Source organism: Erythrolamprus reginae, chromosome 1 (assembly GCF_031021105.1).
Source record: "Erythrolamprus reginae isolate rEryReg1 chromosome 1, rEryReg1.hap1, whole genome shotgun sequence".
NCBI classification, from domain to species: Eukaryota; Metazoa; Chordata; class Lepidosauria; order Squamata; family Dipsadidae; genus Erythrolamprus; species Erythrolamprus reginae.
In genome coordinates, this window is record NC_091950.1 from 262,380,146 (window position 1) to 262,404,716 (window position 24,571).

The 24,571-nt window shown below is 40.9% G+C and overlaps 1 protein-coding gene across 4 annotated transcripts; it reads right to left on the reverse strand.

The window, feature by feature from the left end:
* Positions 1 to 723: 723 nt before the first annotated feature.
* Positions 724 to 20,787, reverse strand: FAM110C (family with sequence similarity 110 member C). Of its 4 annotated transcripts, none has more exons than XM_070732921.1 (2): positions 18,880 to 20,787; positions 724 to 4,232 (listed from the first exon to the last, which is right to left on the reverse strand). In XM_070732921.1, the coding sequence occupies exons 1-2, from the start codon at positions 19,986 to 19,988 to the stop codon at positions 4,208 to 4,210; spliced, it is 1,134 nt and encodes a 377-aa protein (XP_070589022.1). In that variant the 5' UTR covers positions 19,989 to 20,787; the 3' UTR covers positions 724 to 4,207. The 4 variants fall into 4 exon arrangements, with proteins under 4 accessions (XP_070589022.1, XP_070589020.1, XP_070589021.1 ...); XM_070732919.1 differs by having other exon boundaries at positions 724 to 4,227; positions 18,880 to 20,076; XM_070732920.1 differs by having other exon boundaries at positions 4,192 to 4,227; positions 18,863 to 20,076.
* Between the last annotated feature and the right edge of the window lie 3,784 nt (positions 20,788 to 24,571).

The following is a 24,571-nucleotide window of genomic DNA, read 5'->3' on the forward strand; positions in this document are numbered from 1 at the left end:
ACTTCCTGACGGTCAGAGCGATCAACCAATGGAACAACCTACCAGCGGACGTTGTGAACTCCAACACTCTGGACATTTTAAAAAGAAGATTGAACTGCCACTTGACTGGTATACTATGGGGTTCCTGCTTGGGCAGGGGGTTGAACTCGATGGCCTTCATGGTCCCTTTCAACTCTAACAATAAATAAATAAAACCACAAAGAGAGATTTTCTCTAGGATTTGACCCAAATATAGTATTTCGGGTCTTGGAGTTGCTGACATAATGAACAAATGAATGATGAAAGACATTAAATATGGAACAGACATATTGGTTGTATAAAGATGAATGCCAGCTTTTAGAAATAATGTGAAAGTAAGCAAGCTCATCTTTTCTTTTAAATCTGATTTGAATTTTTCTTTGTTTACAATGAAACATATTTATTTTATAAACTTAACAGCTACATTAATTTAATGTGATAAATTTTAACTCATAAAAGTAGTGTGGTTGTTATTTTTTTATATAAAAAAATAATCCTAGTTTACTCATGGAGGCAGAACAATTCCACACAAATTAATTCATCATTTTTAGGAACTGGCATCATGTTAATTGTGAAGTTTAAAGGAGGAAATTTTTTTGTCCTTTCCTTTTCACAATAATTAGATAAATAACTTATTATACTATGGAAATAATGAAAAGTACAGTGGATTTTCTTTTGGATCATCAACTTTGACACATTACTATAAAGACATACACACATACATTTCTTCCATATTAGCAGCAATTTTTTTTTGTAACAAACCTCATCACAGTGGGGAAAAATATTTCACAAAAACTTTACAGCACTAAGCTTAAATTACAATTACATGACATATTTTGCAGATAACAGCAGATCTGAGAGCAATGGACAAACGCTCATGATACTTCTATAATAGAGTATACACGCACTGTTTTAATGCCTCATTAATATTATCAAAACATCCAGAGCAAAAATGGGCTATACTTACTAAAAGCAAAATGACCATTTACTATTCACCAAACATTTCCACCCCACCAATATACTCTATTAATTAGCACTTCCCAGTGCTGGTTTAGCTTCCCAAGCCCAGAATAAATAAAAATAATTTAAAAAACAATATTTCATTGTGATCTACATAAACAGAGCTCTTTTACCCATTGGGATCAGCAATCTTTTAGTGGTAGCAACTAAAGTATAGATAAATAAAGGACATCCATCAAGAACAAGCCCACCCATTGTGCCAATGGAGGAAGGGGCAGATGAAATAAAAATAGAAGCAGAAGAAAAGGCAAGGGGATGCAGCAAAAATGGAATTTGAAGCAATTTTAATATATTAACTTTATAATAATTAATGTTAAAGTTAGTATTTGTAGGATCAGAATAAACTTGCATCCAATTTCCTGCAATAATCAATCACTTCTGGAATCCCACAGGGAAGATATGGTGGCTAAATGTCCTCATGTACTAATCTTTGGTTTTTCTGAATCAGTCACAGTGACTGTATTTATTCACAACATTAAGCAATAAACTTGGTATGAAAAGATGGCCTTTATAGTTTGGGGGGCGATTTAAGAAGAAAATGGATACCCAATCACCCCCAAGCCATAAAGAAACAAAGGCAAAGCCAATTCTGAGAAATCTTGTCCAAAAAATGGCAGTGGGATTCTCCAGGTAGTCACCAAGAACGTGACATGGTTGACCAGGAGAAAAAAAAATCCTCGTCTAATTTCAATTTTAAAAATGCCAAAACCCCAAGCCCTAATGTTCAACAGCAGGAATGGACCACAATGGCCCCTTTACAACCTCTGGACCTCAACACCCAGCATTCCTGTCCTAATGGCTGGCTCAGAAATTCTGGGAGTTGAAGTCCCCAGGTCATAAAGGGGCCATAGCTTGCCCACCAGTGGTGGGTTGCAAATGATTTTGCTACCGGTTTCCATGTGTGCTCTTACGACGCTTCTGCGCATGCATAGAAGTGTCCTGAATGGGTGGGCAGAGCCTCCCGCCACTGGTGCTACTTCTTCTAAGAGCCAATCCCAACCGGGAGCAACCCACCACTGTTGCACATCCCTGCTCAACAGATTTCACAAAATACAACACAGCCTTCAGATTTGTGGAATCATGTATGATTTTGCCACAAGGGTTATAAAGCATATTGGCAGCATTCACACATTGCAGTAAAGCACATCCAAAGAAATTAGTGCAACCCAGAGTCCCCACAGTAGCTGGAATCCAGGGACAGACTGTTTCGAACCATGCAAAACTATCGTTAATAAAAGGCTTCAGGGGAAAATATTATATTGTATGGAGCTGCAATGATTATATTTTAAAAGAGATCCCTTTTTGTATTTGCCCACTGCTAACTTGGGGGCTGGACTAGAAGACCTCCAAAGTCTTTTCCAGCTCTATGCTATTCTAATCCAAAACAGCCATGAGAATATTGCAGGGGAATGAGAAAATCTATACCGACCTTATCCCACACAGGGGAATGATGGGTTTGTGTTAGCACGAAAGAGTTTCTAACTTCCAGTCTGTGCATGCCAACCTTAAACAAAAGGGCTGCTACCTTTTGAGGAATGAGGAATGTTCAGACAAGCCTCTATTTTCATGATAAGAGCTGCCCCACATTTTCCAAGGCAGAAAAAAAGAAGATAATAATGTTGATTTTGACGTTGGGAAGTTTGGTTATTCAGCGTCAACTTTACTATCTGTTTATCTACCTAAATAGAGAGGCAGATATAGCCAATTTTGCTTTATATGAATGCCAACTTGGGGGAAAAGAAGCCGTATTCTCTGTCTTTCTGAAGGAGCAGAGTTAAGACATGTTTGCGCTTGCTTGCTTGATGCTACAGAAATGACAGCCAGCGATTCCCGGGTGGCAGAGGAACAGACTTGGAAAACCACAGTCAAAACCATATTCTCACAGACACTGTAACTATCCCAGACAGCTCTATGCCCGCAGGCTTGCTTAAACCAGGCATCTGCCCATGCAACCTGATTGTACCATTAAAAAAAAACAATGCTGTTTTATAATAATGAGCACCATTCTATTATTTGGGGAAGAGGACTGTTTAGTACCATGGTGCATTAAAACTGAGTACAGTGCACAAGAGAAAAATCTTACTTTGCAGACAGGAGAACTGGGATTGGAGTATTTCTAATCTGAGACAATTCTGAACCTTTTTGGGTAGGTTTGGGTTTTTTTAGAACTCTGAAGTAATGGAAGGGGAGGAAGGATTCTGGGTCAAACAATTGGGCTGCAGGTCCATGATGATGCTGCAAAGTTTCTCTTCTGAAATCCTAGAGTGTGTATAAGTTGCTGAAGACAATATTGGCAGGGTTCATGTCTCATACTTACATTATAGTTTTTTGTTTGTTTTTTTTAAAAAAAACCCTTTCCAGTTCAAGCATTGCACTAAGCTCCATAAACTCAAAGGTCTGAGTTTGCACAGGAGATTTAAGCCAGGCAAATTATGACTTCCTGTGGTGTGTCATCTCAATTACTACTGAGATGATAGATTGTTTGGTAGGTAGGTAGGTAGGTAGGTAGGTAGGTAGGTAGGTAGATAAGTAGACAGATAGAGATAGAGATAGAGATAGAGAGAGAGAGAGAGAGAGAGAGAGAGAGAGAGATGATAGATAGAATCTGCCTAATTGAAAGGCAGATTTCCATATTTAGAGAAGACCTTATCTATTCCACTGTAAACATTAACTGAGTAATTTAGATCAGGAACTTGGAGAGAATTCTTTCCAGTCATTTTCCTTGTCCCACAAGTGAATATCCATCCATATCGATCACTGTAATATCTTACAAATACAAGCCACAAAGTGGACATGTACTTTTTTCACCTTTCAGTGTACCCAAATGTGTGCATGCACACGCACGAACGAACACAAACACACACAGAAACGCAGACACACAAATTTTTCTTACACAGAAGTTATGCTTTTCATTGTTGGAAACAATGAAATTATCTCTCAGAGACAATTAACTGTAGGTTTCTGCTTTGTTATGAAAATGTACATCGAAAGAGGTCCATGCATGAATCAGGATTTCTGTTTCATAACCACAACAAGGAGCATCAACTTCCACTTCTTGAGTCTGAATTTCGGATTTCAATTCATCCTTTAAGAAGCAACAAAGATTCTCCTGCTCTTCGGAGAAGAAGTAGGTGGGAAATGTCTGTTGTAAATCCATTCTCTGTTGTGTTCACTCTTCATTGAAAGCATCTATTCTGGGGAGGAAAAGAGAGAAAGATGTTTTATTGAAATGATCCCATGCTTCATTCTGCCCTTGTGTTAAGGTGCTTTATTCATGTCCACCTGTTTGTTGTAGTAGTGGTTCTAAAACCCTTTACTACCAGTCACTTGCGTGACCCACCCAGGCAGGTGGGTGGAGCCTCTTTCCGCCAGCACTACCGGTTCTTAGAACTGGGCTGCCACTGGTTTGTTGCATTTATCACAAACCAAGGAACCTTGTTAAATTGTAAAATTCATCACAAATTATAAGGGTCTTGGTTAGCTTTACTGCAAATCGAAATAAGTGTGGGGGAATGTTACTTTAGAATATAAACATTTCCCATTTCCCACAGTCCATACTATGTCCGTGTCTCAAGAGCCTTCAGATCCAATGCAAACTAGCATTCTTCTGCTACTACACATTATAGCCAAGTAGTTATTTTAACCAGATTTTCCTAACATTCTAAACCATGGCTTGGTGAGCATAACGTTGGTAGGTTTGCTCACTTCATCCATTCATCACCAATCTGAACAGAAGGGTTAGTCAGTGTTAAACTTCTTTGAACATAGCACCTGCCAGAAACAAGCCAATCTGTTATCTTCACTGATCATCAGGGAAAGGGGTTCATGATTATACTTTTGAAATCAAAGCAGCAACAACAAAAAATTACATCCAATTCCTGTGTCCATACTCTACCCCCCCCCGCCCACACCTATTTATACTTACTGCAAAATGGTAATAATTGAAGTTTGTACTATAACTAAACAATTGCAGCTTGCACTATATTGCAGGAGAGGCGGAGTGACGACACGGACACAAGAGCTGGATTTAAAACTGGGTCATTTTATTAACATAAATTTGCATAATTTATTTAATTAAATTAGCATAATTAGCATAATTAACTATGACCCTAACAAGGACCCGCAGGGTCAAACAATTGCTTCCGGGGCGGAAAATGACATATAATAAACTTCCGGGGCAACTTATGGGCGTAGCTCCATGCTAATCCAGGTGAGGGACCACTCCCTCACCTGAGACCTTGCCATGCACTTGCATGTGGGAGGTCCCACCGGCTAACCCCTAGAAGGGGAATTAAATGGGCGGGACCCAAAGACAGGTTTCCCCCAACTGCTCAGGTCGTCAAAACCACAAGCCTTTGGAGAGAACCTGTCAATTATCCCCAAAGATGCCCAACGGAGAACACGCAGTTGCTAAACCACCACCCAGTTTTCCGCCCCTAACCTGCCTACCCAAATGACCAAAGGTAAGCCAATTAACCTAACAGGTGCAAGCACCCCCTAACCGCTTATCCGTCTCCACAGTGTGGAATAGGCGAAAAAACGGTCATGGCTAAGAGGCCAGACCGCCAAAAATTCCTATTCGGCCCCATAGGGCGACCCAGAATAGCACACTGCAAAATAGGGAGGGCGGGTGGGTGTCTGCTGTCGATGAAGAGTCCGGGCGAAAAGGCTGAGCTCCGGGCCTGCCTGCCCTTTTATAGGGCTGGCAGGCCCCGCCCGGACACGTCATCGATCAGGCCACTCTGGCCTGATTATCGGCCGAGATCTCGCGAGATCTCGCGAGATCTCGGCCGAAAACAAGATGGCGGCTATGCCATGTGACTCGTGTCTTCCCGAGCCTCCAGCAAAAGGCGCCGGTGAGTAAAGACCACCGGCGCTGTTTTCACACAATTCTTTTTTTGAACATTTGTTATACCAACATTTGTACTTTATGCCCTAGCAATAATCAGATCAATTCACTTTAAATCAATGACATGATCAAAGAAAGGACACATAATAGCAACTCCGATGTCAAACACAAGCAGTGGATGCACTTTAAAAAAGTCTATAAAATGTTTTATAAAAATATAATGAACTAATAAGAAGAGCAAATAAACCCCATAAAAACATTGTATTTGGCATTGTACAAATCATGATAGAAAATCTCAAGTTCCACTCATCATACTGTACTGTGAGAATCAGATATACCAAGTCCATATTTTCAGTACATTACTATCACAGCAACCAAATTGCTTTCATGCTTTTGAGTTGCTGAAAAAATAATTTCCTCAGAAGTGCCCAATATTCCCCAATCACTATCCATCATCTTAAGATACAGTGTTAAGGGAGTGGACTGATACCAAAAAATTCCAGAATCTGGTCCACTTCTAGTTATGGAAGTTCATTGACTACCATATTTTTTGGAGTATAAGATGCACCTCCCCCCCCAAAAAAGGCTGAAAATTTGGGTGCGTTTTATATTCTGAGTGTAGCTTTTACAAAGCTTTTTTCCCAAGCCCTAAAAAAGTGCTAACCATCTTCCCAGCTCTTGCAGCCTTTTTCTCATTGCTACTCTCTCCAAAGAAGGTTTTTTCCAGCCTTAAGTCTCTTCAGACTTTTTTCATTGCTCCAAAGAAAGTTTTTTTCAGTCCTAATGAAGTGCTAACAATCTTGCCAGCTCTTACCAGCTTGCAGGCTTTTTCATTGTTACTCCCTGTCAAGGTTTTTTTAAGCCCTGATCAGGGGATAAAATAATGTGCTGTAGCTGACCAGACTAAGAATGCTAGCCAGATGAATACTCGGTAAGTAGATTTCCCCCCTTATTTTCCTCCCCAAATAACTAAGATGCATCTTAGTTTAGTTTAGTTTAGTTTATTTAGATTTGTATGCCGCCCCTCTCCGAAGACTCGGGGCGGCTAACAACAATAAAAAACAATGTAACAAATCTAATATTAAAAAGTAATCTAAAAAACCCAAATTTAAGAGACCAATCATACCAACAAACATACCATGTATAAATTCTATAAGCCTAGGGGGAAGGGAGAAAAAAATTTTCAATTCCCCCACGCCTGACAACAGAGGTGGGTTTTAAGGAGCTTGTGAAAGGCAAGGAGGGTGGGGGCAACTCTGATATCTGGGAGGAGCTGGTTCCAGAGGGTCGGGGCCGCCACAGAGAAGGCTCTTCTCCTGGGTCCCGCCAAATGACATTGTTTAGTCGATGGGACCCAGAGAAGGCCAACTCTGTGGGACCTAACCGGTTGCTGGGATTCGTGCGGCAGGAGGCGGTCCCGGAGATATTCTGGTCCGGTGCCATGAAGGGCTTTATAACCAACACTTTGAATTGTGACCGGAAACTGATCGGCAACCAATGCAGACTGCGGAGTGTTGGAGTAACATGGGCATGCCTTGAGAAGCCCATGATTGCTCTCGCAGCTGCATTCTGCACGATCTGAAGTTTCCGAACACTTTTCAAAGGTAGCCCCATGTAGAGAGCATCTTATATTTGATGCGTCTTATACTCTGAAAAATAAAGTAATTTTAGGCAGATGCTCAGCCCACCTCCTTCACAGAGTGGTCCTGAGAAAGATGGAGAAGAAAAAATGCTATTTGGGCTGCCATGAGCTCTCCAACGAAACAGATATAACAAGTAAGATAAATATACAAAGACAGCTATCAGATAATGCTATGGAAACCAAGAGAACAGAAAGTGTTAGAGAAAGACTTTAATTTATCTTTAGGGGCAGCCTTTTCTTACAAAATGTAATTTCTTCCTTTAAAACCAAAGCAAAACCTGAATGCTTAATATGTGTCAACCTCTTTAATGAACATCCCTCCACCAACACAGATTTACAGTTTTGCCAGCATCTGTTTGATTTGTTCACATGCTCACAAGACAGCTCCATTTTTTTTAAAAAAAGGTAAATATAAAAAGTTCATGACTAAGCAAGTTCTGATCCATTAAGAGAGCAACTATCAAGAGGAAGCTATTCTCTCAGAAACCATAGCATACATGAGAATACGGGTAGCCCTGCTCTTATAACAATTCATTTAGTGACCATTCAAAGTTCTAACAACACTGAAAAAGTGACATATGACCAGTGATGGGCTCCTACGGGAACAGTCAGAAACACAGTTCCAGTAGCAAAATTTGGAGCTCCACCCCAGAGCACCAAATTTGCACTGAAAGATGTTGAAACAAAATGCATAAGCCACAGTGTGGTAGTAAAATTTTGGTAGCCCATCACTGCATATGACCATTTTGTACATTTATGACTGATATAGCATCCCCATGGCCATGTGATCAAAATTCATACAGTTGACTCATATTTATGACTCTTGTAGTGTCCCAGAGTCATGTGATCACCTTTTGCAACCTTCCGATAAATAAAATCAACAGGGAAGCTATATTCGCTTAACAACCATGTCACTGATTTAACAACTGCAGTGGTTAATTTAACTTGAGGCAAGAAACCTATAAGTTCAGTGAAACCACACTCAATAGCAGTGACTGCGAGAGGGATCTTGGAGTCTTGGTGGACAACCAACTAAATATGAGCCAGTAATGTGCAGCAGCAGACAAAAAAGACAATGTAATCCTAAATTGCATTAACAGAGGGTTACAATCTAGGACTGGCGTACAATGAGACTCTAGAGAAAGTGCAAAGGTGAACAACCAAGATGATAAGGGGACTGGAAACTAAAACATACAAAGAGAGGTTGCAGAAACTGCAAAGAGAAGGACCAGGTATGATAGCAATGTTCCAATATTGAGGGGATACCACAGAGGGGAGGGGGTCAGGCTCTTTTCCAAAGCACCAGAAGGCCAGACAGGGAATAATGGATGGAAACTGACTAAAGTGAGATTCAATCTGGAACTTAGGAGGAACTTTCTGGTGGTGAGAGTGATCAACCAGTGAAACAGCTTGTCTGTGGAGTTTGGTAGAGCTCCAAAACTTAAGGCTTTCAAAGGGAGATTGGACTGCCATTTTTCCAAAATGGTGTAAGAACTCCTGTTTGAGCAGGGGGCTGGACTGGGTGACCTACAAGGTCCCTTTCAGTTCTAATAATAATCTAAAAGGTCATAAAAAGAGGCAAAATACACTTAACTATCCTGGTTAGCAACATAAACTTTGGGCTCAATAGTGGTTATATGTCAAGAGCTACCTATCTCTCCCTTGACACAAACACTGCTAAGTTTCCCACTTTCCTTTTTCAAAGGCGGAACACCCAACATCGCTCATCTTCAAGCAATAGTAGGTAAACTATACAAGCCAGCTCCTTCCACATCAGAAAGTTGAAAACTGTTTTTCAGGTCAAGGCCAGCAGAATGTAAGGGGAGCTTGCCTTTTGTTTTCAGTAAGATTGTCTCCTTTGTCCCTTCAGTTTTTGAAAGAAAATATTTAGGCCACAACACAAGAACACACTGAACTTGAGTACTGAGAAGGCAGAATGAAGTGCGTCTGGAGTAGGTGGAGCCAGCACCCACTAATTCTTTGTGGGTAATTGCTGCCAGACAGAATTTAACAGGTATTGGCAAGAAAGCTGCTTTAACTACTAGTTAATAGCTCTCTTGCAAATAGGAGCTTAGCATCGGCTGGGTGAGATATGCCTGAATTTCAGTATTTATAGATTCTGTTTTCAGCAGATAGAAGGAGAGAACTTCTCCTGGTTTATCTCAACAGTATTCAATGTAGAGACAATCTATACCAACTGAATACATTTTATTGATTACAAACTTCAAACAATGCTATGTTTATGGCTCCATGAATTATTCTAATTCCGGGAGCATTCATGTGAAATTATTGCCACACTGATCCGTATCTGACTTCCTGCTAGGTCCCTTGTTCCTCTACAAGCATAAATTCAACCCTTGTCTACTATCTCGGCATTGGATGGACTTTGAACAAAGAAACACAAACTGTTCTTCAACTAGCCACTGAATGCAAGTACTGGATTGTTTATATCAGGCAGGTAATCCTCTACTTACAAACATTTGTTTAGTGACCATTTGAAGTTACAACAGCACTGGAGGAAGTGACTTAATACCATTTTTTCATACTTTTGATTGTCGCAGCATCCTCAAACTCACGTGATCAAAATTTAAATGTTAGTATCTTAATTTTTTAAAAAAATAATGAAAAAAAATCTAAAATATTGTCAAAAGTTCAAAAAGTTGTAGGGCTGCGGGTGTTCATGGTGGCAACTGAAAAACTTTAAAATATGAAATTGATTTCCTTATGGAACGGTTGTTTGATACCTGTCTGAAGAATGCACCCATGGCTAATGATTGGAAGAATACCATTATTATCTTTTAAGAGTGAATGGTAAAAACGAAGGGGAATTGATTAGTTTATCAAATGTTTCTGGAAAGATGTTTGACAGAATTCTGAAAGAAAGGGAACAAGAAATAATATTAAGCAAAATCTGGTACATGTGGTTTTTGCTGTTTAGCAAAAAGAGAAAGAGAAAGATATGAAGGTAATATCTTTTTTGTATTGTATTTAAAGAGACACTATAGGGTACATATTAAACTTGTGCACTTAAATATGAAAAGACAGATGCAAAAATGATTAAGAGTGGAATAATGTGCATTAAGTAAAAAATGATCAGTATGAAAACTAGGACTCTACAATGAAATTATTTGATCATGCAAAGACAGTGAATGGGAATCAACTTATAAAACAAACCAGGGATGGGTTGCTCCTAATTTGGCCTGGTTTGGTGAACTGATAGTGGCAGCTGAAGGCTCTGCCCACCACCTGGGACACTTATGCACAGGCACATGCACATAAGAATTGCATGCACGCAAGCATGTACACAAACTGATAGTAACAGTATTTAGAACCTACCACTGAAAAAAACATATGAAGAATGATTGGGCTAAGAGGAAAAGCAGGTTCCATAGTTAAATGGCATGAATGAGATCCTGAAAAAAAAGGTGAGGAGTTTAAAGATCAAAGGTAGCACATGACTATGTGAAAAGACAAATGGTCTGTAATAATAGGAAAGTATAATGATATACAGTGAATGCTGTGTAGTGGTTTAGCTATACAGCAGAAACTTAATTTAGTAGTGTTTGGTTTCAGTGAATGAAATTCCTGTTTGTGTTATTACAGAATATCATCTGTTGCATCTGTGGATGGCGTAGTCTCCATGTAATAGACTAGTAAGCAGTGAAGGGCTACCTAAATTTTTACTATCACAATGTGGGCGTGGCTTATGCAGGACGCCCTGCATTTTCTTTCAACATCTTTCAGTGCAAATTGGGTGCTATGGAGTAGAGCTCCATTTTTGCTACCCCACTGCGTTCACCCCAGTCCGGGCAGTAGCCCACCCCTGCTAGTAAGAATAATGGGCAATATCTCCCTCCAACTGATCTGTTAACACAAAGATTTGTGGTATCTGTTGTAACTTTGAATGGTCACTAAATTTATTGCTTTAAGTGACAGACTACCTGTGTAAGATTGATGTGGTGTTAAGTGCAATTGAAAGATGGGGACTGAGTAAGTTGCTCACTATGATCACCTTCTGGGTCTTTCCTTATTGTTGAAATGAACTGTCATCCTCCAATTCATGAGGTGTCATAAAACTGGTGTGCTGGTGTGAAATTTTCTCCTATTTCTAGTCTCTTTTTTTCTATGTGTTTTGAAGCTTTATTAAAGCTTCAAAAATTTCTCAGAAATTTCCTGAGCAATTAATCAGTGGAACAACTTGCCTCTAGAAGTTGTGGGTGCTCCAATACTGGAGTTTTTTCAAGAAGAAACTGGACAATCACTTGTCTGGAATGGTATAGGGCAGTGATGGTGAACCTATGGCACAGGTGCCACAGGTGGCACGTGGAGCCATATCTGATGGCACATGAGCCATTGCCCTAGCTCAGCTCCAAGGTGCATGTGTGTAGGTGCATGTGTGTGCCAGCAAGTTGATTTTTGGCTCACACAGAGGCTCTGGGAGGGCATTGTTGGCTTCCAGAGGGCCACTGGGGGAATGTGAGAAGCCTTTGGAGCCTGGATAGGGTGAAGCATGAGCCTACTGGGTCCACCAGAAGTTGGGAAACAGGCCATTTCTGGCCTCCAGAGGCCCTCCGGGCAGTCGGGGGAATCTATTTTTGCACTCCTCGGGCATTGAATTATGGGTGTAAGTACTCAGGCATATGTGATAGCGTGCACCCATGTTCTTTTGGTACCCAAGGGAAAAAAGGTTCTTTGTCACTGGTATAGGAGGTTGAGCAGGGCGTTGAGCAGGGGGTTGGACAAGAAGACTCCCAATGTCTCTTCGAACTCTGTTATTCTGTAAGTCTCCATCCAGAAGACAACATGAGACTGACAAGAACCAAAGCTACGCTGGGAAGGAAGGAAAGTGCTAGAAAAACACTCCGTCTGGTTTCCCTATAATTTTCCTAGAGTATAAGTAAATGGGAGGGAGGGGAAAAAGCAGGTAAATTTCTTAGTAAAGTATAGCTGTATTCTACTTCATGTAGAATCGTATCTTGTACTGTTGACATGAATGTCCTGATTATGCGTGAGCAACATAGGTTGAACGAAGTGACTTGTTGAATTTCTCTTCCCCAAGCTTACTTAAGAACTGGAATGAGATGAAACTTCAAAATAACAATAATAAAAGATGCCAGCAGATGTTTTTGGGGTCAGAGTTAGGGACAAGTAGGCATACAAGCTAGCGGTATGAACCATGCTTTATATGTTGCCATTATAGGTGTAACTGCATTTTGATTCAATATGACTCTACAAAACTGTTGTCTTATTGCATCAATCTTGGGGAAGGGGGATTTGTGATTCTCCTGAATTTGTTGGTTTCTACCCCCATCCTTGTCACACTTAATGATTTACTGGATGAGAGGAAATATGAGGTTCTAACCATATTTAGAGGGACTCACTCATATCTTCATCTTTGTTCTACCTAAAAATTGCAAGCTTGATTTATCATAGCATTGAATACCATGAAAAATTACTTTGTTCTGTTAGTCTAAAGAATTACTGCTACAAGTTTAAATTGATTATATAGTATTATACTAGAGAAATAAAATTTTCAAAATCTCACAGGGAATGAGGATGTCAAGACCTTAAGCATGTGAAGAAATCTTACTGGAATAATTCAAGCAGCTTCAACACAATTGTCTACAATGAGGCCATCTTGCTAACTAAGTTGAAAGTAGTCTACTGCTCCAGTATGTTGTTTCAATCTGCACTCATTCTCTAACCATAGTCATAATCTGGTATGTTAGTTATGTTTCTTTAAAAATGAAGCAACTGAGAAAACTGTTAACAGATATAGGCAATTGTGTTTGCTCTTTGGAAAAAAGCCAATATTTGCAGGAAATCAAGGGTGTATTATTTCATAGCAGGAAGTTCCAAGCATTACAGAACTAGGCCTGGTTTACAGGATTGTATATATATACATCAGTAGCCTCTTTACAGCTCATCCTCTGACTAACAAATTGTATAAATACTATAACGATGAATTACAAATTGGGCATTTGTAAAGGATTTGCCATTGGAATTCTTCACTGCAAAAATTCACCTTAACAGGAGTTGCTCTGAATTAACAAAGATTGGAAATATCTCTTCTAATATTTTGAAGGACAAAGTAAAATTAGCTACCAACAACATTCTCAAGACATTGCTGTTTTGAGCTGTACTGTTGGTACAGCTGCCTCTCAGAGTTACGTATTTACACACTGGTTTCATACATTATGCTAAGCCAAAATGTGATTTGTTTGATTTTAGCATCCTGTAGGAGCTTTAAAATGATGTGTCTATTCGCAAAAATGATTATTTCCAGCCTCAAATATGTAACTGTAGTTTATACCAGTCACAATTCAAAGTGTTGGTCATGACCTTTAAAGCCCTACATGGCACTGGACCAGAATAGCTCCAGAACCGCCTGCTGCCGCACGAATCCCAGCGGCCGATAAGGTCCCACAGAGTTGGCCTTCTCCGGGTCCCATCGACTAAACAATGTCATCTGGCGGGCCCCAGGGGAAGAGCCTTCTCTGTGGCGGCCCCAGCCCTCTGGAATCAACTCCCCCCGGAGATTAGAACTGCTCCCACCCTCCTTGTCTTCCGTAAACTACTTAAGACCCACCTATACCGCCAGGCATGGGGGATCTGAGACACATTTCCCCCAGGCTTATTATAATTTATGTTTGGTATGTATGTGCTGTTTGGTTTTTAATTATGATAGGGTTTTTAGGTTTTTTTTAATATTAGATTTGTGCCTGTATAATATTGTTTTTATCGTTGTTGTGAGCCGCCCCGAGTCTTCGGAGAGGAGCGGCATACAAATCTAATATATTATTATTATTATTATTATTATTATTATTATTATTATTATTATTATACCAATTGTAGGGGGACAAAACTTGATTTGACAAGCAAATTAAAAAATAAAATTCTTATCCATTCTCTTCAATCGTTACCGTATTTTCTTCCTCATATCCTTTCCAAGCTGCTCCCCTAAATCAGGTATGACTATGAGAAGTCAAGCACTGGTTAGTAAAGAAGGCTTTGCCTTTTTAAATATTTTAGAAAAGCTCAGAATAAAGCTATTTTTATTTATTTGTATCCCACCTTTATTATTTTCACAAACAGCCCAAGTTAGTGAATATATCCAACTCTTCTTCCTCCTCTTATTTTAACCACCATAGCAACCCTGTGAGGAGGGTTAGGGGGAGAGAGAGAATGAAAGAGAGAGAAACTTGGCCCAAAGTCAACCAACTGGCTTTTAATGGCTAAGGCAGACTTGAACTTACACTTTCTGGCTTGTTACCTTAACTGCTAGACCAAACTGTATCTCTATGTAGAAACTGCAATGCTTTGGCAAAACCAAGCATGGTTTTATTCAATTGTTTTCAGCCTGGCACCCTTTACAATACGTTTATGCCAGCCAAAAAAATTCAAAGAGTTGCTGTATCAATAGATGGGGAAGATTTCACTTTGGAAAAGGCCGTTTTTGATCCATCTCTCTGCAAAGGAAGATGGGGACAAATTAAAAATTCTCTCATTAGAATAATTGTGGGAATGATGCCTCAATCTGCTGCATTTCTTTATCATACTCTCTAAATGGCTTTTGATGTTGTTTTGGATTAGTCAGCAAACACCCCAAGCACCAGAACACCTGCCTTCCATGAAAGGTTTCAAGCAGGACTGCAAAGTCAAATCTGTGAAATCAGTCCTCCTCCGAATCCTCTTTTTTGGTCCTCTAGAACAATGTTTCCCAACCTTGGCAACTTGAAGATATTTGGACTTCAACTCCCAGAATTCCCCAGCCAGCATTTGCTGGCTGGGGAATTCTGGGAGTTGAAGTCCAAATATCTTCAAGTTGCCAAGGTTGGGAAACACTGATCTAGAACAACTGATCTCCTTTACTGCTTTCTCTCCTGGGATCCATTTTGCTGCAGCTAGACTTCCCTCAATGCTAGTGTAAGTTGAACAGATGGGATGGAGATTTCATTCTGAAACTATCACCTGAACTGGCTGACTTATCTGTGTTCCTTTCTCTCATCTATTGGTTGGTGTTCTTTTTTTCCCCAATGTACCAGATTTTTTTTAGATTAGGTTTTAGAAAAGTTGCTACCCACACAGCTCAGCCTCCTAACTCATGTATATTTCCAAGGATAAGTTAAAGGTGGGAAAAAAACCCCCATTAATCAGGCTTCTTTATAGATGGATTTATTTCATCTTATTATTTTCCAATGAATTCTAAACTCTGGTCTGCAGATTTTCAAATAAGGAAACACTCAGAATTTAGGGCCATTTGGAGACGTGCTGTTGAGACACCATGTTCACTCAAACAAACCAAACTTAATGACATCAGCAAGACTGCTAGCATTAATGTGATATAACACTTTGGGAAATGTCAGTCCCAATTGCCACTGTAACCTAAGCATACCTGTAGTTGCTTATAAATATATCAGATGACTCTGGTTTATTGAAAAAAATCACAGCTTAATGAGGTCTGAACCAAGGTAGACATGACGTCAAAGCTCCACCCTCGGAATCTCTTCATGGGAGGGATTCCCCAGCTCCTTCAAAGGGAGGTCTTTTCACATTAAAAAAAAAAATTTACATGAAAGGACCTCCCTTTGCTTGCGGCGCCGCTGCGGCATCCTTTTTCGTAAAAATTAAAAGAAATAAAAATAAAAAATCCGTTAAATTAAAAAATGATTGGATTCTGGGGGCGCAGCTTTGGTGCCACGGACCGTTCAGGTTTGGGTTCGGGTTCGGCTGAACTTTGCATGAAGTTCGTTCAAACTTGCCGAACCTGAACACCGTTGGGTTCGCCTATCACTTGTAAGTATCAACATTCGATGACTGCATTTGGGACAAGCAGTCAGCCAGTGTGTTTCCACTAAACATTAGTTAGCAAAACATGAGCGCATCCCTAGCTGTTGAAGGGTAGTATAGTCACAATCCATGCAAAGTGTCCCATGCACACTTCCTTCAGGAAGTAAAAACCTCTTAATTTCCATTTATTTCAATTGCACAAGGGATTCTATCTGATATTTGTGATCACTGACCTGTTATGACTGATTTAAACAGCTTGATTTTTTATTTATTTCTTGCCTTGATGTACCAGTTGTTAAATCCTAGGTTAATGCTTACTGGTTTAGTGAAGGACAAAGAAATTGCCAAATCAGTACAGTACAGTGATCCCTCGATTTTCGCGAAACGCTACACCACGATTTTTCAGAAAATATTAATTAAAAAATACTCCACGGTTTTTTTGCTATACCACGGTTTTTCCCACCCGATGACGTCATACGTCATCACCAAGAGTCACTTCTCTGTCTCTTTCTCTTTCTTTCCTGTCATTCTCTGCTTCAATCATTTTCTCATTTCTCTTTTTTTCTCCCCTTTTTTCTATCATTTCTCTCTCTCTTTCTTCCTCTCTCACACTCTCTTCCTCCCTCTCTCATCTCTTTCTTTCCTTCTCTCTCTTTCCTTCTCTCTCCCCCCCTCCACTTGCCCACGAGAAGAAAAAAAGCAACGTCTGCCGGGCAGCTCCCCTTGTGCCCCCGCTTTGTGCCTGCCTCTTTTGGGGATTTTTTTTTCTTTTCTTTTTTCGCCTTTGGTCTCCCATTGAGCCTGCCGCTTGGCCGCCGCCGAGGAGAAGCGCGGGGAGGGCGAGAGAGGGAGATCGTGGCATGCGAGGTCCCTGCAGAGCAGAGGGGGTGGCTGAGGCGGCAGAGGCGTAGCGGCGGCGGCAGGCGAGCTTGGAGCCTTGCTTCACCTCCTTCACTGCAATACAAACGAAGGGGTCAGACGCAGCCTCGGCGAGCCGAAGGTTTCCGCGGCTCTGACCCAGAGCAGGAAGGGCTGGTGGGGGTGGCGAATCCACCTTCCCAGCCACCGGCTCCACCATCTGCGCATGCGCGGCCATTGAAAAAAAGGGCACGCATGCGCAGATGGTGTTTTTACTTCCGCACCACTATATCGCGAAAAATCGATTATCGCGAGAGGTCTTGGAACGTAACCCTCGGGACACTCGAGGGATCACTGTATATCAAAGGTTCAAGTTTGTGAATGGATCTTCTAACTCCTACATCACTTTTCCATAAAAAGCCATTGTAAAGTGTAAATACTAATTGCAAAGTCCAAATGCTAAATATATTTGGTGAAAAGTAAACCCTTCTGTTGCACTGTATTCTACTTCCTAGGAAACTGTGCCCAAGACTGCATTAGATCATGGGGTTCATTTTCTGTTTGACTGATTCCCAGTCCTTTTAGATTTACTAGGGCTAAAGCAACAACCCTGAAGAAAATTTGCAGCCTTAATATTTAAGCCCTCTTTTTTGGCACCGGTGCAGTCGTTAACCAACTTCAGTCAAGTTGAGGCAAAAAGCAATAAATGCAATAAAGCAGCAAGCGATGTCCCACTCACTCCTCAACACAATGGAAAAAGGAGAAATGCCAGGAAATAGCTGCCAAACCTGTTGTGTTGTGACATCAGAGGAAGGCTTATCACTTGTTAATATCAAATGAAATAAACTGGGGAAAAGAAAGGCCCACAAATGATTCCCCACCACCACCATAACTTAAAAGGGGATAAATAAGAAAAAGGAAAGAAGAGGCATGATGAAGTTGACAGCTGCAAAGGACAAAATATTTGCCAGTTTTATTTTAATTAGATAAAATGAAGGCAAGAGCAAATGGTCAGGCTTTTAGCTATCATGGCCCAGCCTACTGTAAATAAGCTGCCAGTCACAGGGCAGACACAATGTGTGTAAATATTGACTTTGGATTTCTTTGGCGGTTCTCATTTCTCCTTAGCAAAGTCCACGACTTTCTAAAGGCCAGCTCAAACAGTGGAATCTTTCACAAAACAACAACTACCAGCTGTAACTTTCTGGAATCACTCACCATTGTAAAATTACGGAAGGCCCAAATGGAAGAATTAATATCAACACCAGTACCATATTTTATGCCTATAATTCTTGATATATTAAATCTTATTATATCATTAGCATTTAGTGTTTAGCATTTAGACTTATATATGCTTCACAATGCTTTTTAAGCAGAGAGTAAGCATATTGCCCCCAACAATCTGGGTCTTCATTTTAATGACCTTGGAAGGTTGGAAGGCTGAGTCAACCTTGAGCCTACTGAGATTCCATCTGCCAACCTGCTGGCAGCTGGTGATCAGCAGAAGTAGCTTACAGTAATGCACTCTAACCACTGCACCACCTCTTACTCTTACTTATATATTAAAAACAAATGGTTTCCCCATCCCTTACTCCATGGTGCTGGAGAGATAAAGAGGGAAGAATCTTATTCAGTATCTTCATGCATGGTAATATCAAAGGTGCCCAGTTACACTTTGCACATACATTTGTGTTACACTGACCTGGGTGTCTCTTTGAAGGAAGCAGTGTTTTTTGCCAAGTCTTGCATCATCACATTAGCCTCTTTGGCTTTCTTGCACATGTACAGCCACTTGATTATCCGAGCATTGCGTTCAACCACAGAAGTGCCACTAGGCGCCTGTTCTGTGAGCTCTTCCTCCAAGAGTCCATCTTCATCGCTGTGCCTCGTGAAGTCACTTTCAGAAGCTGCCCCACTGATGCTGTGGAGATGGAATGAGAAGTTATCTGAAGCCACCGAAAAATTCTCCTGGCTTAAATCTTTTATTACTTCAGGTTCAAGGCCACAGCTCTTAAAGAAAGTATCAAATTCAGAGAAGGATTTTGAATATCGCGAACTGATATCTGACTGAGACCTCTGAAGACCTTTCTGTCTCATCTCATAAGGTGCTGAAGACACATTTAGGGCATTTTTGCATGTGCTGACCAGAAAGGGCTTTGGGTTTGCCTTTGTGGATGAATTCTGTCCTTCTAGATCATAGCAATGTCTTGTGTCTTTGCCCAAAATAGCTCTTTCCACTTCAGGAATGGTTTCCTCCTTGAGAACAACTTTGGACACCTCAGAAACCAGCTGCTTCTCCTTGAAGGAACCTTGGAACAACCTCCGAACCAAATTCCCACGAGGAGTATTCTCCTGGCTTTGGCCTCTAACAAATTCACATTTCTGACGATAGATCACCAAGGAATCTGGTCGGATCTGCCTTTTACCGCTGTTGCGCTTCACAATGGGTGGGCCGCCTTGCAAGGCTGCTGGGCTCACCTCCATGGCCATGGGAACTTGGGCTGCCGTGCCCTTCTCCTCTCTTGATAGCTCGATCTTCTTGCTCTCCACCGAGCAAGTCTCGCTGCTACTCTCAGAAGTTGAGCTGAGGGTGATAGCCGGCACCTGCTTCCTGCTGATGACTTGCTGGCTTTTGACGTACTTGGCCTTATCTGCTGCCAACCTTTCCACGGCGCTCTTCCTGCTAGGGTTGGCTGCCTCCATCTGCTTGCGAAGGTACTCTGGACCCTTGTGGAGAAGCCGTGCTGTCAGTGAGGAGGGGAAATCAGAGATGGCATGCATTCTCACCATGTGGGGGAGTTCGGTTGGCATAGCAGACTCAGGTGTCCCAGGCTGATTTGCACTTCAGGAAAAAGAAAGAAAAATCCAAAGCCTCTTTCCTCCTCCTCCTCCTCCTCCTCCTCCTCCTCCTCCTCCTCCTCCTCCTCCTCCTCCTCCTCCTCCTCCTCCTCCCTTTCTCAGATTCTTCCGGGATAAACAATCCAAGGAACCTATCACAAACAGCCAACCCCTGTTGCTGTCTTCTTCTCCTCAGTGCTTTCCGAACAAAGCAAATTTACCTCTGCTCTGGCCAAGCCCAACTGTCTGTGCCTGCTGCAGACACTCTAACTACACACATGCATGAGTACACACCCCTCCACAGCTGCTTCTTTGCACATTCACCTTTCCAATGAGACGGCCCCCTGTGAGCCAGGCACAGCCAATCCTTGTGAAGCACAAAGGCCTCTCTGACATCAGTCGGGAGGGAGATGACTCACTGGTGTTAGAGGAGCGTCTCAAACCATCAACACTCCATTGCCTCGAGCAAGGACAGAGCCTTAATGAAGAGATTTGGAATTTTTTTAAAAGAAAAAGAAACAACACAGGAGCTTCCTTCTGCCTCCTCCTACAGTAAGTGGGAAAGCTCAATGGGAATGAAAGTGCTGGAGGAGTTTTCTTTGGCAGAGACTGAAGGTGCAAAGGACAAAATAAACCTCCCCAAGATCCTGCTGTAGAGAAGGATAAGGTGACTGTCTCCTAGATCACCTTGAAAGCCCTGTTGGTGAGATGAGGGAAGTTCACTGAACTTGGATTTGAGTACTGACATGGGTGTGGATGAATAAACGGAGCTACGAAGCCGGAAGTTCCCAGTTTGAATCTGCCAATAAATTCACGAGGCAGCTAATAGGCTCAGCCTCATGCTCCACATTCTGTCACTTGGGGAAGAATAGCCACAACTTGATTGGCAGATTTCTTGTAAGGAGAATGCACTTTGAACACACGTGGAAGACAGTACTATTCATATGCGGAAGATTATTTGCATTGCAGGCAGAGACAGGGGGTCTATTTCCATTTTACCACTTCCATGATCTATTACAATATGTAAGAGAATTATTGTTATTTTTATTAAGACGAACTAAATTCTCTCTCATCCTGACATGGTAGGAGGAGAGCTGTGACAGTCTATAGCAGTTTTAAAAAATTTAAAAGGGATCTGGTAACATTTTTTCTGAGGCATTTTTTTTTTAATTAAAGGACAAAAGTTTTTGTCTTTTGACAGGAACTGCAGCTCTCAAAATCTTATGCCGTTTAATAAAATGTCCTAGTCATTATCAGTCCTCGGTTATAGTCCTCAAGGAATTGTGTCTGTACAAACACTGATCTACAGGTTATTTCAAGAAGGACTGCACCGTACTAATAATTCAGCAAATATATGCTCTGGTAAAGTGTTTGCTTTCCCTTTAAAATCCTGCTTAGGGTACTCAAGGCACAACCTGGCAAATTGGCATGGCTCCAGAGTTCTGGTAGTCACCCCTTTCCTCTGACACACTCATCCTCTCTTCCTGTTGCTCATTCACCTCTCCCAGTAGATGGAACAATTCAAACTCTTACGTTCCACATTGCATTTAAGATGCCACCTACCTATGAGTAGGTAGGTGGAATTCTAAGACTGTTGAAAAGTATATTTTCACAGCACCATAAAGAAGAGGCGATCAACCTAGTCTGCAAAGCACCTAAAGGCAGGACAAGAAGCAATGGATGGAAACTAACCAAGGAGAGAAGCAACTTCGAACTAAGGATAATTTCCTGATAGTTAGAACAATTAATCAGTGAAATGACTTGCCTCCAGAAGTTGTGGTTGCTCCATCACTGGAAGCTTTTAAGAAGCGATTGGACAACCATTTGTCTGAAACAATATGTATACCTTTTTTTGCAGGGGTGAAATGCAGAATCAACTGCCTTGACGCTGCCATTAGGGTTCTTTTACCCTCTGTGAATGTGCAAAGCGTTCTGTGCATGCGCAGAGGGTAAAAGAACCCAAAGGGTGGCATCTGGGCAGAGCCTCATGCTCCCTTCGCAACTAACTTTCTGACGACTGACAGGCGCGAGCGAAGTGGGAGCATTTCACGCCTGGTTTTCTGCCTCAGGGCTGGACTAGATGATCTCCAAGCTCTCTTCCACCTCTGTTATTCTGCAAGAGATTATTGTGATTTCTAGTCAACCAGAAACCATGATTGCAACAGTTGCTGCTCTGCTGGATTTTTAGGGGGCAGCACAGTCTGGTTGCCATAGTACAATATGTCCCTGGACTTTTATCTCACAAATTATAGATAGATATTGTATTGAGTATAGATATTGTTGAAACATCAGCCCTGTGAGGTAGACCAAACCAAAAAAACAGACTCCACATAGATCTAAAATTATTTTCTTTATTATTAAGATTGGCTTATAGTAACAGAATTTAACTAGTCTGAATATCTTTTCCTCCTCCTTTTTTAAATATTTCTGTGAATTAGGATTGTCTGTCTTGAGATGTTTTTGTACAATTGTCTCCTCTTTTGGGCTTAAAGCAATGTTTACTTGTATATGTTGCCTTGCTAACAGACCTTCCCTTTCTCAATCAAGGCCACCTCTATCGTTCTCCCCATTAAGAAAACTTTGTACAGAGATTAGCATAATATTGTACAGTGAACTTTTCCCTCCAAAAGGAAACCCAGTAATCCTCAAAGAATACAAACAGTGCTCAGTTATCTCACATAGTTACTCTTACTGGTTAATTTTTAAAAAGCTCAGTTCTTTTAAAGCAGTGATTTTCAACCTTTTTTGAGCCGCGGCACATTTTTTACATTTACGAAACCCTGGGGCACATTGAGCCGGGGGGGGGGGGGGCTAAAAAAAGTTTGGACAAAAAAATTCTCTCTCTCTTCCTCCCCTTCACTCTATTTCTTTCTCCTTCCCTCTTTCTCTCCCTTCCTCTTTCTTTCTCTCTCTCTCCATCCCTCTTTCTTTCTCTTCCTTCCTTCCTCTTTTTTGCTTTCTCTCTCCCTCCCTACGTCCCTCTATGTCTTTCTCTCTCCTTCCCTCCCTCTCTTTCTCTCTCTCTCTTACTTTCTCTCTCTCTCTTTCTTTCTCTTGTTCTCTTTCTCTCTCTTGCTTTCTTTCTCTCTTGTTCTCTTTCTTTATCACTCGCTCTTTCTTTCTCTTGCTCTCTTTCTCTCTCTCTCTTGCTTTCTTTCTCTCTGAGCTTCGCGGCACACCTGACCATGTCTTGCGGCACACTAGTGTGCCATGGCACACTGGTTGAAAAACACTGTTTTAAAGGACTGAAGAGTCACTGCTTCCAAGGTAGGAACATGAGTAGAGACAGAGAGGAACACACAGGGGTTCTGTTCCTCTCAGGGGTTGCCATTAAGAAGAGGAAGTCAAACTATTCTCCAAAGCACCTGAGGGTAGAACAAGAAGCAATGGGTGGAAACTGAACAAGGGGAGAAGCAACTTAGAACTAAGGATAAATTTTCTGACAGTTAGGATAATCAATCAAGTGGAACATCTTGCCTTCAAAAATTGTGAATGCTCCAGTACTCAAAGTTTTTTTAAAATATATATTTATTAAGTTTTTCCATTTAAAAAAAAAAGTACATGATCATATTTACAGATGAATCTACATCATATATACATTCCTATCAATATTGTCTTTTAATTGCTTTTGAATTTCTTAATATTTTATTTCAATGCTTCTTTTAAGTTTCTCAGATTTTAAGAAGATGTTGGATAACCATTTTTCTGAAGCAATGTAGGGTTTCCTGCCTAAGCAGGGGGTTGGACTAGAAGACCTCCAGGGTCCCTTCCAACTCTGCTATTAATTATTATTATTATTATTACTATTATTATTATTATTATTATTATTATTATTATTATTATTATTATTATTTCAATACAACACAGCAAACAAGATCACTATGCTGGATTTGGTATTTCATCACCAGTCGGGCGCTTCCCAAGCACCTAGGACTGCGTGATGTAGCAGCGAATTATGTTTGCCGATCCCAGTAAAGTGGCCTTTTGCAATTGACAGATGGAGATTTTGTTAATTCTGATGGTTTTCAAATGTCCGCTGAGATCCTTTGACACTGCGCCCAGCGTGCCAAGTACCACTGGGACCACTTTCACTGGCTTATGCCAGAGTCGTTGCAGCTCGATTTTTAGATCTTCGTATTTCACTAATTTCTCTAGCTGCTTCTCCTCAATTATGCTGTCCCCTGGGATTGCGATGTCGATGATCCATACTTTCTTTTTCTCCACAATCAGGATGTCTGGGGTGTTATGCTTCAGAATTCGGACAGTCTGAAGTCGGAAGTCCCACAGTAGTTTTGCTTGCTCATTTTCGACCACTTTTTCGGGCTTATGATCCCATTATTATTATTATTATTATTATTATTATTATTATTATTATCATCATCATCATCATCATCATCATCATCATCATCATCATCACAGAAAAACCAGTAATACACAGCAAACAAGATTGATATGCTGGATTTTGTATCACAATATCACAAGTTGAACACTTCCCAAGCATCTACGATAGTGTGATGTATTTTCGTTTCATGCGCGCAGATCCAAGTACTGTGGCC

Excerpts from the sequence above, each read along its gene's own strand:
- FAM110C (XM_070732918.1), bottom strand. The coding sequence starts at position 19,988 with ATGCCAACCGAACTCCCCCACATGGTGAGAATGCATGCCATCTCTGAT. Across the intron at positions 14,999-18,879 it reads TCCTTCAAAGAGACACCCAG|AGAGATGGATCAAAAACGGC; the intron begins GTCAGTGTAACA and ends CTTCCTTTGCAG.